The sequence below is a fragment of the Macrosteles quadrilineatus genome, unplaced genomic scaffold (assembly GCF_028750875.1).
Source record: "Macrosteles quadrilineatus isolate MER2022 unplaced genomic scaffold, UCM_ALF_1.0 Scaffold_8__2_contigs__length_117827958, whole genome shotgun sequence".
NCBI classification, from domain to species: domain Eukaryota; kingdom Metazoa; phylum Arthropoda; class Insecta; order Hemiptera; family Cicadellidae; genus Macrosteles; species Macrosteles quadrilineatus.
In genome coordinates this window covers 7,433,159-7,454,006 of record NW_026542601.1, presented here as the reverse complement: position 1 = coordinate 7,454,006, position 20,848 = coordinate 7,433,159, and the positions used below count along the sequence as shown (strand labels likewise).

Below are 20,848 nucleotides of genomic sequence, written 5' to 3'. Positions count from 1 at the left end.
TCCTTGGCGTACAACATCTTGAACCGGTTCTTCGTGAGAGGCTGACCCGGCTCCGGCACAACCTCAATGATGTCAAATATCAGGATCTGGAAAAAGAATGTAAGCACCCAGTCATAGTACTTAGTGATAGCTTTGACTAAAGTCAATGGTAATAGTTCAGAGCAGTGAATAAAAAATACCCCCGCTGCACCAAACCTGCAGACTAAGCAAATTTTCATTTGCCTGAACTGATTTACAATTAAATCCATCAAAACCAAAAAAATAACCAGTTTTGTAAACTTTCACCCCCTTCCCCCACAAACCTGGGGTCACACATTTACCATACATTATGGAGACTTTATCGAACTGTTTAGAGTAAAAAGTCGGCTTTCACATTGGATGTTTAGGTCTAATAGCACAGTACTATAATAAAAAAATAATAATTCCAGGTATACACTCACCCTCCCCCTGCTGGTGATGTCCTCGCTGTAGTTGTAGTTAGTCCCGAGAGCTATGTAGCCCTTGAGTCCACTGCGAGTTCCTTCATACGCTAGACTCACATTCTTCAGACAAGTCACATGTTCCCAGTCCTCCAGCTCCATCTTGGTGTTGGGAATAATCTAAAACAAGAATATGTACAATTATACCTGACCTCCTACGACAGCTGATAAGAATAAGAATAAGAAATATTTAATCCCATTGATCTTTATTAAAGAAATAGGACAGGTCATTTGTTATACATAGTTTACAAGGTGATTCAGTGTTTACAGTACAATATATCTAAAATTTAAATAGCTACATGAAAAAAACACCTTTATTTTAACTTAATCTTCAAAATCTAATATTTATTTCACATCTTATATAGATAATCATCAATTTTGTGAAAAGGATTTTTAGCCGTACAGTCATACAGTTTATTTTTTTAATAAATAACCAATTTTGCTTCTTCAGGCAGCTTATTAAAAAAATTGAATTTACCCTATATGAATTTTCAGTTTTTGCCAATTTTTCTGCAACTATCCTCATATTACCAATTAAATAAAAAATATCTTACTTACTTCCCAAGAAACGGGGGAAAACAGCAATACACTAAATCTTTCTTGAACAGGCAGTGGAAACCTGTCGTCTCTTTCTTCTATTGACAGTTCCTAAAAAAACAAACGGTAATATAAAGAATCAAATATTGTTTTCACCAAAAGCAGATTTTTTTTATATTCTATATAATTTAGTAACACATACAAACTGATTGGTTTGACACAATGGCAAAGATTTTATTTATTTTTCATTGTACTTAATAGTTCCTGAAACTGCAAATTTTACAAAAGCACATTTTACAATACATGTCTGCTGATTCAATAGTAACAATTAATTAATAAGAGTCCTTGGAGGCTAGCGGCCATCTTGGATAATTTCAAACAGCTGCTGAAGAGTTATTTATCATTCGAAAATATTTTTTCAAACACTAAAGTGATTATAATTAAAATATCTAGTATAGTGTGAAGTAATGTTCTTTGTAGTTTTGAATTGGTCTCCAAGGGAGTCCATGAAAACTAACAACCATCTTCGATTTGCCCGTCATAAGAGCAATGTTAATTTTGTAAATTTCAATCAGCCGCTGAAGAGTTATTTACCATCTCAAAATATTTGTTCAAACACCAGAGTGATTGTAATTTAAATATCTAGTATACTGTGGGATTAGACATTTCCTTTGTAGTTCTTTAATTGTTTTTCGAGTTAGAATGTCTAGGCTCCAAGAACTCTTAAGAAGTTAAATGTTTTGACAAAACAGCACTGTCAAACGCCTCAGTCCAGGGTCGCTTAAATACCTTAAATCCGCTTTTTGAGTGGCATAAATACACCATACAGAAATAAATACTTTAGATACTGACATTGGTGAGCAGGTACAGACTCAAAGCCCATCAACAAAGCTACTCAAGCTGATGTAATGTATTTCCCCAAGATTCCGCGACAGGTTTTTTCTATTTTTTATTATTATCTAAACCACAGGAAGGTGATGCAGACACTTTTAAGGGAAAGCGGCCAAACCCATTAAATGTTTCCTAATTAAACCGGGAATCAAACCAGTTTCTCGCTCTGAAGGCCGAAACAAAACCCACTAAGCTAACAAAACACACCAATTGTATTGTAAAATCCATAAATTAAACTATATTTTTACATTTCAAATTGACTCAAAAATGTATTGCCCATACACTGGGCAATTTTATAATTTTATCAGAGTATTACTTCAACCACTCTAATTTCCTGATTAAAATTGTATCTAATGTTATTCTAGTTATTGTTTCAAATAGACAGATACCAAAATAAGTGTTTGAATGCATTACAACAGATTTGTTTCAACATTTACTTTAAAGTTACCTAAAAATTCCAAACAGATTTTATGAGGCTTTTCCACTTACTTTATCTTCTCCGTTAAACTTATAATACTGGTTGGTGGTTTCAGCTGTACTGGTGACCAAACAGTAGGTTTTACTCTCCAGATGGTAAGTGATGAAATGAGGTGTGCAACGTAGCGGCACCTTCCGGACAGGCCAGGACGCGTCGTAGGACAAGTGAGTCGGCAACACGCAGATACGCAATTCACCCTGCGAAAACAGAACCAGGTTAACAGTACCAATATACAGTAGTTTATTGATGGACAGAATGTGAACCAGTTGTTATAAATACAAAATGCTTTTCATATTCGTGACTTTTGAAATGGAAAAAATTTCAACTGTACCAGTTGATCACTGAGTACAAGATTAAAACGCACTTGTACACTTGATTTTTTTGACACAATACACAATTTAGAAGTAACGTCTCATTTCCATTTATCCTTTGGATTTCGGAGTTTGTAGAAATAAAATTACTTTATTCAACGAGTTTATTTTCCGGCTCTGATAAAAACCTGTAACTCAGAACGCTTGTTAAAACTTTGAAACTTTGTATTGAGTTGGCTATTGACTATGTTACAAACTATTTTTTTAAACAGTTAAGTACACTTAATCGTCAAGATCTGTTACCTTCTGATTGAAATACAGAAAGCCCTGAGGACAGTTGACGTTGTTGAAGGGAGCAAAGCAAGTGACTCCGCCATCGATAGTCATGGGGTGGATCCGCAACTCACCCCTGTATGTGAGGAATATCCAGTGAGGGTGATTTCCACACACAAACACCTGCAGAGCAGATAGAAAATATTTTTATTGTTGAAAATTCCCATTTTACATTCAAGAGCGGTCTAAACAAACCCCCAAAACTGCCCCTGGATACGCCACTGAGGATAAGACTATGAATGGCAGCAATGTTGTGTTGACTACTGTTACCAAAGTGTACTTTGTACTTTAAACTTTACTACTAAAATTGTTTGTCTTTGTTTACTAGTTTGTAACTGATATACATTTTTTCTGTATTTATCATGTAATGTCAAACCTAAATATAAAAAATTCCTTGATGTAACAATGCTAATCCAGTTGAACTGACCATAAAGTCAATTGCCATTTGCAATATTTACCACTACATAACGAAAAAAGATTGTGGATGAGAATGAAAGTTAAAAGTAGGTTTGGTTGGCATAATTTTCTTTTAAAACATGAATATAACATATTCCAATTTTTTGTGTATATAGTGTAAAGTATTGTGTTTCTTTTTTCTTGTGGCAGTTAGGACTCTTTCCTGTTCAGGTAAGCCTGCTAAAAAATTCCTTAAAACCTAGGCCCTTGTGCTTTATGTTACATCCTTAAATTTTAATAAACACTGATTTAAAGAATGTATTTCTATTTTTACAAGTTTTCAATTAAAATCTTACACAACAAAATAAAACTCTTTGTAACCTCCTTCTTTAACAAAAGTAAGCCTATAACAAAAGAACATTAACTTGAAAATCAATTGGGTCTTATCCTGATCAAACTCTGTCAGTTAATACTGTTGAAAAATATATGTGGTATTTTATTAGTGTTGAACTTAAATAGTTTCTTTCTGGTATTTTAATTTGATTCAATACTTACCCCGTTGTAACCAGCAATGTTGCCGAAGTATCTCAATTGATTTACTCGAGGGCCCGAGCCAGGTCTACCCCTGTAAAAAATAGAAATATGATTATAAAATATTATGTTTATAAAACATGTAAATATGGATAGTAATTAATCATCATATTTATTTTTTCTATACATGGCACACAGTAAAATCAGTGTTAGTTCTGAACACGGTACTGTCAGAAATAATTATATTCAAAAATATTTACCATTGAAGGTCAGCCTAATTTGTCAGGTAATCTAGACTCTAGTGTACTATTGTAATACTTAATTAGTTTGTTTCCCAAAAAAGGGTTCCTTAAGTCATAATCTCAAAATAATAATGACCTTTGTTTTTTCTGCTCTTCGTTGAGTCGAAGTAGAATGCTCTGCTGTATTCTTTTGAACCTCATCTTGAGATGGCCCTTGGGATAACGGTACGCCTCATACAGCAGAACTTGGTCGTCTAGTCGTAAGATCAGTAGAGGACGAGAACTCATGTTGCCCAGGGGCGCCACTAGCAACTCACGGACTTGGTGCTCACCTGAACAGCCAACAAAAACGATAAGATAACCTCCAATAAACTAAGGTATGGCCATTCAACATCACTTGCAATTATGGCTAAATTGTTAAATTTTTAATGAGCATTTTTAAAGACGATTTTCTGCTACCTTGGCCACAAATGATCTCAAATCTCTAATAAAAATTACCGAGCCAAGCCAAAAAGTTTTTCCCAGCCTCTAGTCAACTGTTAGCCCTTACCCGCAAAACCCTTTTAGTAAGTAAACCAAACAAAACACTTACCATGGTCATGAGAGGCACCAGAGCTCTGCGCCACAGTAGGGATGGCACCCAGACTGTCACACAACACTCTCAGCCCAGTACCTATCCCTGCCACCAGGTAGCTGAGCAGCAGATCAGGTACAGAATACATCTCTAGATGGCCATTCTCTCTAGTCACTATCAGCCAATAGGTGGCCTTCACCTCCATGTAGTACTTGCTCCACCTGGCAGAGAGACGAAGGTATTAGTGATACATCAGGCAATATGATGCAGTACAGCCATTATTGTGCCTAAGAGATACAGTGTAGACTTACCAAGGTGCAGCTTTGCCAGCCATCTTGGCAGGGCCAGCCCTCTCTGCGGCTCCTGGCTCTCCATACAACAACTCGTCCTCATCATCAACCTCTCTGCAACAAAACAACAGAAACTAAATGTCCAATTATTTATTATTTCAGTATAACCAGTCAGGGCAAAATATTTTATGTATGACCAAATGAGAAAGAATGGTTTACAATGCCACCAATACTTAAGTGGTGACATTTTTTATGTATAACAACATTATGTACACAACGTTTATGTAACATGTCACACAAAGAAATAAACAGGAAACCAGACTTTTGTATAAGCCAGTACGTCAAATTAAAAATAAATTAGATGGACAAGTCACAAAATTTTAGGAAATTTTTGTAAAAAATATCTTGATCTTTGTGCAAGATTACATTTTGGGATTTCCTGAATGCGAGATTCGTTTAAACTGTCAGCGATACAATTTCACAAAAATCACCAGTGAATGATGATAATGTCTCCACGATCACAGGAAATGTTCACGAATTTGTCACTCTAGCGGGACCGATAGATAATGACGTCCCTGCAATTACAGGAGATGCTCACAATTTCGCAGATATGACAGGTTACGATGATGAGGTTTCTTTGATCGTGGGAGGTAGTAACAATTGTGCCTATCACGGTCATGATGAAACTGGATATGATAAATAGAGATTTAAAAATTTTGATTGTTTCTACCTATATATTTTTACCAAAACAGTAGCTGTTTTTTTTATGCAACAATGCAATTAAGACATTGAATTGATTCTGTTTCCTATATTGGCTTTTCATGAGCTTCTATCAATTTATTTTTTATATAGTAAACTTTTTGCACAAGGAGAAAAAAGTTCCCACCTTGAAAATCAGGAAGAAAATAACAGTTCTACCCCAAATTCAAAGTACAATCCTGTCCACCCCAACAAAAATTGCAGGATCCGATTTTGGATAGGTACCGACAGTGATCTTATGAGTGTCAAACACAATAAGCGCAAACATAAGGAGAGAACGTTATCAACCCAACTATGTCTTACCTTTTCACATTTCCTCGCGCTGACTGCTGTTCAGGGTCCAGGTGTAAATCAGTTTCGGGGAGCAAGGAGGAAAACATCCCTGACACATCACGGTAAGCGTGCATCGCTGTTATGTGCGGTTTCTGCAAATAACACTTTCAGATTAGTGCAATGAAATCAGTTTGGTTGAAATATTTTACTACAGACAGTTTTATAAAATACTTTAATTGAATGAATTATTTAAAATTAAAAGCACATAAACAACAGAACTTCAGTATCACTTAAGATTTTCTCATTGCACCAGAGATATGGATAGTAAATTATAATTTCATTACCACAGTGACAAAGTGTCATGTTTTTTTAACCTGAATTTTAGTTAAGACCAAATTTTTCTCAAGCCAGAGCTATTTTTGTATAAACCCATTATGTCATAGTGCAACCTTTACTCAAGATTGACACTCTCAACTGTGTTAATTGTACTCTTCAGTGTAATTCAATGTTAAACGTACCGAGTTGATGATGTCCTGCTTAGCGATGAGTCGAGCGGAGGACTTAGTCTCTCGCAGCGTCAGACCCACCACCTGTCCGTCCTCCGTTAGCAGGAACACATAAGGATCTACGGAGGTAGCGTGAACCAACGGAGATCCCAGGTCTAGCGGCATGTGTTGTATCTGCTCCGACCCTTGGAGTAGTCTAACGCCCATCTGAGAGACCTGGCAACAAGGAATGTTCATGTGAAAAACTCTTCTCTAATATATTAGACGGAGGAAACGCAATTTATAAAATTGTCTTGGTATTTTTGAGGTTATGTAACATAATTTAAGAGGCAGCTATTGACCACGGTTGATCGAGGTTCTACTGTATATCTCTGGATAATAAAGTGGATTGTTGTACACTCGGTTTTCAAAATATAAACTGTCAATAACTTTGTCTCATACAATAAGCAAAAGTGGATTTACAATTTATATTGTTCTTACCTGGATGATATACTTGTTAGAGCCGAGATTTCCAGCATAAATTGTTGGGCCCTGGGTGTTGAAACCTGAACTGTCCATTTCATTGATTTCTTGACCAGTTTGGAGAATCTAAACAAGAATAATATTTAATTTGCAAGAGTAATGAATATAATTATGCCTCTATTTATATGGTGGCAGAAAATTGTACGGTGTTTTGTTAAAATAATTGGTAATGAATATATTCTGCAATAGTTCGTAACAACTATCATTCTTTTCTTTCACATCGTTCTATTCTAATGTAGTATTTGGCAGCACTCTTTTCAATTATTGCTCAATTTTGACCTGTACCAACTGTATTTCCCTTGGTTAAATCTTTGCTTTGACTTTTAATAACTTAAAATTTGTAAACTTAAGGATACAATTTTTAAAGTTCAGTGAATTCCCCTATCAGGAATTAGCTATTCCTAGGTGGCATGGCAAGTCCTAGACCCAAGACAAATTTACTTTTTAATTTTGATGTCCCCAGAGGCCAAAACACTATTATGTTAAATTGTATAAAATATTCCAAATGTAAACATTTACTAAGGGCGTTGTAAGTAAGGGCCGTTATTGTATACCGTATAGCTCTGTAGTTTGTGAGTATTCCACAATGATACGCTATGCTGCATACTGGCATCATTGAACTCTGTAGCTCACAAGTACGCTGATATATTACAATTTTTTTTTTACTATTCAATCCTCCGCTGCATGTGAGATAAGGCTACGGGTAATTTTTTTAACACATAAAACATATTCGATGCATACATTCAAACATTTAATGCAATGAGTAGGAAGTGCGGAAATGGGTTAGGGAGTTTAATAACGGTCATGAAAATCTCCATGCAGAACGCTCGGACTGGCCTTTAAAATTGACTAAAATTGATTAAAATTGTTGATTGAAAACTGGGTTGGCTTTAAATTGACAGGTAGGATTGAAACTCAGGGTGAAGATGGTTTTATGATTAGAATGCAGGATTTTGTCAGCATTCGCTATAAGATTGGCATTTAGTGACAAGATAAGTAATGATTAGGTCCCACCTGCTGTTAGGCAAAAAGAACTCTCTCTACATAGTCTGTTAAAGGCCATACAAACTTTCATTACTCTGATTGAAATACGCCTAGCAGTTTAACTGACTTTTTTGATACATTGATGAATTGTCAGAGGGTTTCTTACCATGGATGATTCAGCTTGGCTCAGAATAAGGAAGGCATGGATAGGATCTTGGGACTCATCCTGTATTGTATCCCTCCCTGCCACGATCCACATGTCTGTGATACCAGTCAGCTCAAACGTGGTAACAACCTGGAAAAGTTAACATCAACCTAAGTTTACATACAGTGCACTCACTCACAGATTTATTTCAAATTCAAACTGATGCTTCAAACTTTAGATGGTTAGGACCAAGAGCGCTCACAAAGTCGCAGAAAATTTTTTCAAGTGGAAAACAAAACTGATATCTTGTTACATGTAAAAGGTCTTCCCTATAAACATTTAACCAGCTGAGATTCTACCAAAACATTCACAATAATCTTAATTGTCTTTAGAATCTTTGCATAGAATTTTAAACCGAACTAAAAGTTTACCGGTTATTACAGGTTATCCAGTGTTTCATCAAAATAAAATTCAAGGACAGTTCCAGGTTCAAAAATCTTAATTTTTAGGACAAAACTTGCCAATGATAACAGCAAAACTTACTTGTTAAATACCTGCTAGTAAGTTAAAACCCTTTCTGCGGATTTCGTGATAATTTATTGCAATCACAGCCACATGGTTTTTTTTTATAACTTTCGATCGTGGCAAAATTTGTCATTCATTTCCCGCGATTGTGGCAACATCCGTGATGATTTTCTGAGATCGTGGCAACATCCATGTTATCATGCAATTGTAGTAACATTAGTGATGATTTTCTGCGATCAGAGCAACACTCTCTATATCTCGCGATGTCAGACATTTGTGAAAATATTTTGACGATGATGATTTCCCGCAATTGCAGCATTTTCGTGATCATTACTTGTGATCACAGAAAAATCTATGATGGTTTCTCATGATCACGGCAACACACATGATAATGTCTTTTGATCGCAGCAAGAATATATCTCACAATCGCCACAATACTGTGTGATAATATACCGCAATCATGACAACACCTCTGATTTCACACAGTCTGGCCTAAAAATTTCCTCAGTAAAAATCTTAAAAAATACAATATTAATTTACCTTACTACTTCCTTCTAAAGAAGCTAACTTGAAGATGCACTGATTGTGTTGTGAATTTTTTGAGTGTTGTCGACTGCCTGGAACTCTTTACCTGGGTCCCATTAATTTATCCGTTCATTCGTTCTCTAAGCAGGCCTATTCCTAAGCCAAGCGCTCTTTCTTTCAAAAACTACTTCATCCCATAGGCATATAAGTTAATTTGTTTCAAAAAATACTCTTGATCAATTTATTTTGATAAACCTATCACTGACAATCAGTATATTCAAAAAGATTACCGGCACGTTTCACTCTACAAGAACTGACCTGTGGTCTCACAGAACGCTGCAGCACACACAGAGCACCATTCTTGCCGTAACCGGAAGTAGTTACAAGCTCCACATCAGGATCTGTGTTGTTAGAGAACTCCTCGGACAGGAAGGCTGGCTCCCCCATCGACACATTACCACAAGGACCGATGTTCAACAGACTGTCACAAACCTAGGAGAGAATATAAGTGAGTTGTGAGATTACCGGCTTGAATAATCCAGGTCATTCTAAATACAAAATTATGTGAATAATGTACTGTGATTAGTTTTTAGTTGTGAAAAATTTACTACTTTTTGTTTCACTTTTTGAACCCAAGACAATTTTATTAATTTTTTTTTTCATTTTTAATTAATCTTATGAAGCAAAACACAGCAAGAGTAAGTTAAAAGACAATAAAACTACAAGGACAAAAATATTAGTGTGTTTGAACTAAAACCATACACTAACACAAACCTCAAACGAGTATGAGGTCAATTGTATAGAGGTCTGAGTTTCACTGCCGTACACTTCTAGCTCATCAAGATCTCGAATGTCTGCTACGTCGGAGGCCATCCAATCACCTGAAGAGGGAATTCAATTAATAATACTAAACATTGATGGTATCCTCGTATATATAGTAATAATAGTGAGAATTGTTTCAAATGGTTTTTGTGAGAGGATTTTTATCTTTTTATTTCGAAAAAAGTAAAGTGATAACAATTACTTTCAGTGAATAAAAAATAAGCAACAACAAAGTAGGCCTACAAAGAACAAAGTAATGTTTGATGATTAGATTGCCTCAGCATAAATTAGAATATTATACAAAGAAAACCACCTATGCAGGATTGAAATTGTTACAATATTTACCAGTAAGCATCCGGCAGGAGACAAATTTTAAAAAATTCAAAAAACTTTTAAAAGATTTCTTAGTAAAAAATCCTTTTTATTCATTACAAGAATTTGTAGATAAAAAAAATATTTCATTTGAATTTCCATTTATTTTTCATAATGGACATTTGCGTAGATTTATGTTTTAATGTGTATAATTTGTATATAGATTTTGACTCTATTCAGATACATGTATGTTTTATATATGTTATATATTATTGAATAAAGACTATTTGAATCTTGAATCTTGAAGAGCAGGCCTTGAATGGTGTGGGGCCTAGTGCAAACATTTGGAGCGAGGTTTTAATTTTTATTTTTATTTTGAACCAAGCGCAGGGCAACACGAAGCACGGCAATTTGCATGTCCCTAAGGCCGGTTCTGGATGATTGTAAGAAGTAAATATCTTTCAGAAAACTTAAACAGCGAGAAAAACATACACTAAAGGTTACAGCCTATTTGCAAATTCTCGGCTTGATCGAAAATCTAAGCCTTGCATACCCCTCGTTAGTAGTTATCCTAAATATAATTGTACACTCTTAATTAGAAAAAAAAATATTAAAAATTGTTTATATTTAAATCACATTTCCACTTATCAATCTTTAGCTTGTCAAGAATTATATTTTAGGCCTACCTAGGGTATCCATTCTTCTCTTTTTAGTTGGCTGCTGAGTCAGGTCAATGGTAGGAGGTTTGAAACCTTCAGTCGATCTTTTCTCTGTAAACTTGAGCAACAACGAGTTTCCTAATCTTGAGCCCAAAAACAAGTAGTTGTCCGCATAGACGGAAGTCTGCAAATAAAATGAATTATTATAGACACAGAGAAACAACCAAAGCAATATCTTCCTCGGCCGTTCTCTTTAGATACGTGTTGTCTGGCTGTCCGTCTCAACCTTTCTCTGCTGTCTCCAGTATGCCTCAGGGATCACTTTTGGGCCCAGTTCTTTTCTCAATATTTATTAATACAGCACACTCAGGGATGAAAGTTCTGCTCTTTGCCGATGATGCAAAAATGATGATTAAAGTTCTTAAAAAAAATCAAAACCCTGAATGATTGCAAAACTCTGCAGAACAGTATTGATTTATTGATGAAGTGACGATAATGACCTTTAAGACGATAATGACCTTGAATATTTCTAAATGCTTTTCCAGGTCTAGCTCACCCATCATCTTTCCCTAATTACTTAGGGGGATTAGGAGGGGGACAGTCAACCCCTCTCACGTTCTCTCATGATCAAGGAATTTGGCATCATGCTTTCTCCAAATTTAAACCCTCAAGAACATATCAATTATATCTGCAAGAGAGCTCACTCTCCCATATCATTATAAGGAACAGCCGTAACATGTTCTCTATCAATGCATTGAGGATTCTCTTCACCCATCTAGTCAGGCCTTTAGTTGAGTTTTTGTCACCTGTTTGGAGCCCTTACCTGCTTGGGAAAATCAAGAGTCTTCAGAACATTCAGACCCGTTTAATTCTTCCGGTTGGTGTGCTGCTGGGTTTCAACTACACTGTTCCAATCCATGATCTACAACTTCAGTTGAACTTGATGCCACTACATATACCCGATGTGAAATCAGTGACCTACTGTTCCTGAGGAAGCTTATTACCTCGGACATTGATACCCCTGATCTTTGCAAGTTGGACTTCCCCACATCTCGTCACCTGCGCCAAACCCATCTGTTTGCTAGACGACAGTACTCGAACCAGTACATGTTCTACAGCACTTTTCCTCGCATCCAACTCTTGGCCAACAGAATACCGGATGACATCGACCTCTTTTCTACACGAGTGGTGAATCTTTCAAAAAGAAATTGTTTGGACTAGAAGGCGCTAGATTGATTTGTTGTTGATGTTTCCAAGTTCCAAGTTAAATGTTTCTAATTTATTTATTACTATTGTTATTTATTATTCCTATTGAATTAAGACAAAGTCCCATTGCATGTTTGGCTTGACCCTTAGTTGTAGACGAGTTGTTTAGTGCAAAAATTGTAAATTTGTTTATTTGTCTGTCTGATAAACATGGTAAATCAATACTAACTATATAAAAAGAATACTAGAGAATACTTTAGAGAGTAAAGAGCATAGAGTAAATAACACTTACACAAGTAGTCAATACACTAGCAGCAGCCTTTTCAAAATGAAAGCTCCTGACACTGCGCATGCTGTCTGCGTGGAGGGTCAGAACGTACAGTTCTCCATTCTTGAGCGAGATCACGATTCTGTCATTTGAAATGAAGCTGGCCTGAGCTCCTTCTAAGCTCATTTTTACATTCTCCTGAATCTCTGAAATATGCAGCTTTACTTAGGGAAACTTCCTATTTACAAATATTAAATATTTAAAAATACTTTATTTTATTACAATATTTATATCAATACTCTTTCCTTGCTACTTGTAAACTAATACAAAAGATTTTTTTAAACCTTACTCGTTTCATCTAACCAGGATTATAAGTATTGCGAGTATTGTGACTTTCTAAAAATTCTTTACTATAAAGACTAAGTAAGACAAGACAACTAACTCTTTCAGGTAAACATTTATCTTACAACTACAAAAATCAGATTTTAGGTGCTTTTTAACTAACTAAGAAAACAAAAAGAAACTCTTAAAAAAAATTGAACCGAAACATCTGTTGGATGCCAATGATCTTAGAACAGTGGCTTAGAGCCAGGAACAAACCTAAAACAACCTAATTAACTTAGCCTACCTGTTATTTGAGACAGTTGGCTGGTTATTCTAATTTGAATAAAGAAATAAATCTTTTTGTGACTTTTCTTGGAACCATTTATTAGTAAAATGCTACAGAACTGAACATTCTTGTAGGATACCAGAAAACCTCTTTCTTTACTCCACACATTTCGCACTTGGGTTTAAACCTAAGAGGCCAACGTAAGAATAAAAAAAAAACACAATACAAAAAATACTTACTCAAGGGGAACGCTGTGGAGACCTCAGTAAGAGAGTTAAGAGAGATGCCGTACGGAGGAACGCTCTGGTTCAAGTAGATGAGTGAGTTGATGCAAAATATGACAGTTCCACCGAGAGGCTTGCGTACTGCTAGAGCTTGTGTACAGTCCATCGGCAGGTTGCCCACAGACCAGATCACGGGATGAACCCGCTGTTGAATGTTGAGAGAGATGGCTACCATGGCACATGTGTCTCGTCTCACGGCTATCCGTCTAGAATTAATATAAAAACCACCTGTTGTTATATTTAGGTCTTACATTACACCTTTATATGGTTGGCCTTATTTGGTTGTTAAAAGATATATTTATTTTTAACGACTTCAGTTCAATATTGCTGTTAACCTTACTGAGAGAGAGAGGTTCACATCTTAAGTCTTGACACAAAAAACACAACGCTGCACACAATAATTTGAATACTACTGATCTGATCATGGAAGGTTTAAAGACACAAATTAGCAGGATTTTTTTTTACACAAGATGGAATTGCCAAAGTATACACTTAGTATACTTTCTTGATTGCCTTCTTAAATTAGGCCTACTTCGCAATTAATCTAGAAGAGGTTAAGTAACTTTTCTGTCCAAGTATTCCTCGAGTGGCGTCGAAACCAGTCAACTCGAGGATTATTTGGATAGAAATTTAACTCAACCTTTTGTAGATTTTTTTTTTTAATTATGTGAGTATTGCCAGTAGCATAGACATAACAACATGAGCTTGGCATTAAATAGGGTACCCTAGATAAAAGTTCCCTGGCTACTAAGGTTATTAATTCCCATCCTTGCAGGTGTCAGGATCAGTTCTTCCTCTTCGTTCTTACCCTCATCAAACTACAACACTTAACTCCAATGATGGAACTATTTAACATCAACAATGTAAAACTTAACTTACCCTGGAAACGTTTTCACAGGCTCATAGAGAATCAGCAGAGTAGGTTCATAATAGCCGTAGAGAAACTGAATGTCAATAATATTGTCTAGCTTGGCGTCAACATCTTTCAACACTATCATGTAGGATGCCAGAACGGGAGCTTTGTTCTGTGGGCCGGTAGTTGTAGTATCTTCAGACAACATATCACCTTCGTCAAGTCCTATGGTCTCTCTGCGGAACGGAAGAACTACTAACTGTCGTCCGTAGACAAGCATTACGGCACATCGTCCTTCAGGGTCTACTCGTATTATAGGGATGTGAGTGTGTTGCGTCCATCCTCCCTGATAACATCGTGAGGTTTAGGCCTACATGACACTAGTATTTAATACTTTACTTTTCTTAAGTTTTGTTAAGTTATGTTAATCTTGTGTCCGATTATAAGCCTTTGGAGCTCAAAGGGTCGAACAATATTTTTAAAAAATTTCAGAAGACACGATGTATCTGCCATACATATAACTGATTTCCATCAACCGTTGTTCATAGTTTAGGTAAACAAAAATAAAAGATAGTGGGTCAAATCACTCTATAAAGTGTTGACTAATGGTAAATTTTAAAAAGTTATCAAAGAAGTATTTCTAACTAGGTTTTTGGGTATACACAACTAAAATAATTATGTTAAAAGCAAAATTAAAAATTGATTTATCCGTCCATTATTTTTTAAGTTCAAATAGAAATAAATAAACTAAAAAAGTATTACTAGGACTAAAGCTTACTCGTATTTCTTCTTCTTCGAAATAATGTAGTGAAAGTGTTTTCAGGTCATGAGTATCCAGATCGTACTCAACGACGCTTAATTTTGCATCTCTAAAACTTAACAACAGTGCATCTCTGGTTGAACCTGCTAAACTGACAGACTGCATGGACATTATGTTTCCAAACATGGTGTACGTAGCCAAACATTCCATCTTCATTTTAGGAGGAACGTCTTAAAAAGAAATAAGAAACAAGTTGCAATTAGTTTGTAAGACAGTCATAGGTGAAGGTAAAAATTATTCATTGCTAAAATTTCCTCAATATTGATCAGACACTAGCACGATATGATAGCGTGTAATTTTTTTCGTCTATGTTTTTTCTATGTAAATAATCCAAACAAACCATGTTGCTGTCTAACGTTAACGTTTTGTTAGATCCTCATTGACAGCCAACAACAAAAATTACAAATGGAATCCGAGTCCAGATACCATTACACTTCATTTCAAACTCGCAGCCTTCAGATTGTAGGCAAGCACTTTAACTATGCCTTTCGGCAAGTTAATGCAAGTTAACGACATACAATACGTAATGCTATGTTGCAGACTAAAATTAAAATCAAATGGGTAGTGCTGATTGATTACAGTGTGTTGGCTTTAAACCCTGAAGAATGCCGTAATATATCCAAAGTAAGATTGATTATAACTTAGCCCCAGTTGCTAGGCCTATTTCAAATCGTGGTATCAATCCATCGTGCTAGGCCTATTTAACAAAATGGCGATGTTATATAACTTAGTAACAAGACCAGGGGTACCTTTTTAGAAAGCATTAAACAATTCCAGTGATATTGTAAATAGGTACCTACACCACCAGCTTCTTAGATAAAGATCATCAATAAAATTAAGTACCGTACTCAATGAATCATGTTAATCTTCATCAGGCATATTAGTCTAACTTGATTATAAGCATGAATCATGGGCTTTGTTTTAAGTGAAACATACAGTTTACTAAATTCTGAATACTGGTACCGGGTAACTTACTCATATTTTTAGGCTTTTTCTTATTTGTCTCTACATCTGGTATCAAACGTAAGACACGAATTATATTTGCTCCAGCAACCACCAATGACTTCTCCGATCTGTTGAAGAAGTTGCAAGTAATGGCGTGTTCTATCCCAGTGGCAGGATGGGTTGTTTTGCATATCGAAAACATTCTGATATGGTTGAGTTTCCTGAAAATAAAAAAAATATCAAGAGTTTTCGATGTGACTTAATTGGAATTGAACAAAAACTTAAAGTTACTTCAACACGAGTAAGCCGAACATTTTTAATTTTTACAAGTTGAGTTAAATACCGGTACAACAAGTGATGGGCTTCTGTTAAAATATATTGTTGAAGTGACAAATTATTTAACCTTGTTTTTACCAATATTTCCACTCAAACTCATACCATTTCCTAAAGAGCTAACTTACGGTACTGAACCATCCATCGACAACACTGCAGTAGGTACACAAGCTTAAGTTCTCAAACTATATCGTTTCTGTTCTGTGTGGGCACTACAAGTAAATTTAAAACTAACTCAACTCATAAAACAAAGATACTAACTTATGTGCCTTAATTTGTTGAAGATATTAACTTATGTCAATGATGAAGTTTCAACGGAACTTTAAAAAAGGCCTAGGCCTACCAATCTGTTTTTCTTTTCTTTGTGTTTTTTTTTAAGAGGTTGGCGGTCTCTTTTAACCATGCATTTTCCCGTTGACATAGACTATTAGCCTGAGCGTGGAATGTATCCAGCAAAGCAAGGGGTGAGCCGATACAGTACAAAGATGAACTGTACTGGTCAAATGTTTGCGGCAGTTACTAGGATCCACATACACGACATCGTCGCCTTGGGCCCAAGTCCAGCATCATTTTAAGTTACTGTGCTCGTTGATAAAAATTTAGGCTAAGTTATGTTTGATCAATTTGTATTTTAACCTACACAAACATTATTAACCTCATATCACCTAGTAAGAGCTGAGGTTTAGAGTTTGAGCGTCTAGTTGGCTGCACTTAAGTTGGCGTCCTAACCTACGTTTACTCACATACTGCAGTTTGGTTAAGGTTAGGTTTAGTTTAAGAACAGTTTCATTTTATGATCAGCTTGTAGTTAATGTATAGGTAATGTAAGTTACTGTATAATAGTAAATGTAGGATGTAAACTTAAGTGCAACCACAAAAGAAAACTAACCTACCCTGTTACTTTTAGAGGAACTAGACCAATAGCGTAAATAATAATTTACAAGGAAAATGCATAATTAATGCGAGGAAGGCCTAATTATTTTTTTCCATCCCAGGGAGCTTAAGAGCAAGGCAGTAGTAGACCTTCTGCCAAAGCCAGTAGGAGTAGACCTAGGACTATCTATTGTTGAGGAACTGGTAGGCCTAAGCTGTAACCAAATGTAACTAACTTATCGTTCTATCAGTTTCATATAATTTCAAAATTTTTAACCGCTAAACTAACTCAACTGATTCTATTGACTGAAGTTCAAAGCTAGCCTAGGCCTAAGTTATACTAATAAAATGATTATGCCTACCCTATTTATGATTTGAACAGAGTTCCAGAAAAGCCTCCCGGCTTTGATTAGAATCACTTTCACTTATGCATTTGCTTATAAAAAACACATAAGAGCCGCAAAAAGAGTAACCTCAAGTTAATGTAATTAGAGATCCTAAAACATTTTTTAACTGCATTGTTTACCGTACTCGTTTCTAATTCTATAAGATGTACATAAGGTTAAGGTTTAAAGTTAGTTTCGTAGCGTTTTGCTTGTTTTGTTTGTTTGAGACGTTTGAGACTGAGGACGAGGACTGAGACTAGGACTAGAGAGAGACTACTGAGAGGTTAGGTTGGTTGGTTAGATGCAGGCAGGCAGGTAGCATTGATATTTTGGAGCATTGAGTCATTGAGATATAAGATGTGATGTGATCTATACTATGAGAAAGCAACGTTTTTGTAAACTATAATTTGCATCATATGCCACTATGGAAATTTAATTTGGACATGTCCTGTCAAGAATTTAGGGAAGCTTTAGCTTTACGCTATGGTTATAGTTGCATTGATTATAGATCAATCGCAGGAGTAGGATTGTAAAAGATTGAATAAGACGGATGTAGAGCAAATATTTTAAACCTAACTCGTCTACTAAAAAATAACAGGTAAAGAAATCTCCTTTTTTATCTGTCACGTCAGGACGTCATTCTAAGAGGCATTTGTCAGTCTCCTACACAAAATCCCTCTCTTGTGAACTGGCGACCCCAGGGTAACCAAAGCCAACCTCCAGATCCCTCCTATTCTTTGTTCTGGGTTCGATGACTATCATTCGTCTTAACGTCTTCTTTTGGTGGCTCTTCTTTCTTCTGCACTTTTGTATCGAATGACTCCTTTCCTTTCTTCCTTTTTTTGGCTAAACCGGGGCGAATGCCACCAAGCTCCCCAATGGTGGTGCGTAACGATCTTCCAGGATACCAAGTGGCCACTTGGAGTAACTAGCTGTACCTCTGGGCATGTGGGGCTCTGCCTATGTACTCGATATTCGATTCCATAGCTACCAGTGGGAACCTTATGGATTCTAAAAACCAAAGACCCTACCAGAACCAAACCTCAACGTTGCATTGCCAACATTTCAGGGGCTACACAGAGAAACACCCACACCTCTCAAAATGAGGGCATCAAAAATGTAGGAGGTACTGATACTCTAAGAAGCAGAAATTTTTTCATTCTCCAGGATGTCTTTCCTCATCTCCACCTTTGGGTGTAAGTTGCTTCACATGGCTCGAGAGCCGGGAACAGTCACTCCTTCCGAAATCCAAGAACAGAATGGCTAAGAGTACAGCTCTGACCTGAAGTTGTAATGGGGATCTGTGTGTGGAAGGGTCAGCTGCTTTGTAGACATGATTAAATCACGACCGACTTACAGGACACTGTGATCACTTGCACACTTCCACTCCACAACAATTGCTAAGACAGAGAACACACCAGTTCTAACACTAGATGGTGAACTGCGGTTTGGATTTTAATTGCATGAGGGTATAAGCAATAGGAATCTATTCCATGAAGTAAACGGAGCTGTATCTGATGGGAGCCACACATAAAAAATAGCTTCCCATTTAAAAAAACTGTCTCAGCAATCTGACAATAACTTACATCCTCCCAGCTCGTCACAACCCTTACATGATGGGTAAGCGGTGGGAGTTAACTATATGTTATACTAGCAGAGTACCCGTCCTTCGTACGGGGTTGGCATATAAGTATGAAATGCTTATTGCAGTTATACTCAAGCTTTGCGTTTGCAGTGCGAGAGGACACAGTTTCATAACATTTGCTTCTTTAAATTCACGGTATATTTATAGTATTACACATCTACCATAGCCATAATGTTCTACCACTTCACCTAAACAAAAGAGAAAAATAAGTTATTAACAATTTTTAGAATATCACAAATTATTCATGAAGTCAAAAACATTAAGATAACTGTAAACAATCCTACTTTGACAATAATTCCCTTTAAATATGAATAATCATAAGGTTAACATGGGGAACTAAAGAGCCACTAGGGCGGAGCCCGAAAGGATTTTTGAGATAAGAATATGTCTATATGTTAATCGGGAATGTGAGCTATCATCATACCAAATTTCAGCCAAATCCGTCTAGTAGTTAATGCGTGATTGAACTTCAAACAAACAAACAAACACACAAATATTCACATTTATAATATTAGTAATATTTTATGGGTAAAATTGCAAAAGTTGCAATAACTTATTAACTGTAATTTGTACAGTATTAGAGGTTGTACTGTTTTGTTAGAAGTTACAATAACCATAACATACAAACTTTTTATCAAAATAGATTGAGCCATTAAAAAATATACTTTTATGTTATTTTAAGGGGTATAAGAAAATCACATAAACTGCAATTACTTTTTATCGAGATTTTATACAGTAATGGTGGTTGTACAGTTTTGTTTACAGTTAAAAGGGCCATAAGGAACTAAATTTAGATTATAATCACTTGGGTCTTTTGTAAAATCCAATTTCACCGCTACTTTATGTTTTTCACGGGAAAGCCGCCATTTGGCCATTATAAAATCTAAATTCCTACCCAAATGACAAAATCACCTGGAGATACCATAGATTAGTACTCCCAAACCAAAAATGTCATAAAAATCAGACCACATATAGTCTGTAGCTCTGTACACATCCAGACACATACACACACACATAATATTAACACCGACCACTTTTTTGTAGAAATGGTGAAGGAGTTCTACCGAAAAATGTTGCGTTGGTTGGCGTTGGCGTATTAATTTAATTCTATAGTAATCCAACTTATTAAAAAAAAATGTTTACCCAATAAAACAATGTAATTATGTATAATATCTTCTCTGATTTTATAACCAAACATGAAAGTACAATGATAAATTAATCACTAAATTATATTTTCAGTCTTTTGGTTGTTGATATTGTGAATTAAAATGACATCACAAATAATGGTTAGAAAAAAAAGAAAACAACTTTACAAAAACTGTACCTATTAGTTTGGCTTGGTTGAAATTTTGCTGTACAATTGAAATACCAGTTTTGTACAATATACCTATTTTGTGAAAAATTTTAATTTTGGATTAAATATCAGATTTCTAAAATACTATTTCTTCTAAGCATCTTAGCACAGGAAATAAAGGATTTTTTATTCTAAAAAGAAATCAAAAATGCTGTTAGCCCTTACTTCTAACAATTA

At 35.7% G+C, this 20,848-nt stretch overlaps 1 protein-coding gene across 1 annotated transcript; it reads right to left on the bottom strand.

Moving 5' to 3' along the window:
• Positions 1-2: 2 nt before the first annotated feature.
• Positions 3-17,837, bottom strand: LOC128999538 (cleavage and polyadenylation specificity factor subunit 1-like; the record flags this gene model as incomplete). The annotated part of the gene is made up of 22 exons (XM_054426109.1): positions 17,649-17,837; positions 16,111-16,301; positions 15,094-15,305; positions 14,342-14,661; positions 13,418-13,668; positions 12,593-12,774; positions 11,122-11,278; positions 10,076-10,182; positions 9,620-9,793; positions 8,273-8,401; positions 7,081-7,188; positions 6,613-6,816; positions 6,125-6,246; positions 5,084-5,176; positions 4,791-4,993; positions 4,335-4,530; positions 3,981-4,050; positions 3,000-3,152; positions 2,397-2,582; positions 1,038-1,127; positions 441-599; positions 3-86 (listed from the first exon to the last, which is right to left on the bottom strand). Coding segments are annotated over exons 2-22 (3,372 nt in total), but the record flags the coding sequence as incomplete, so codon positions are not given.
• Between the last annotated feature and the right edge of the window lie 3,011 nt (positions 17,838-20,848).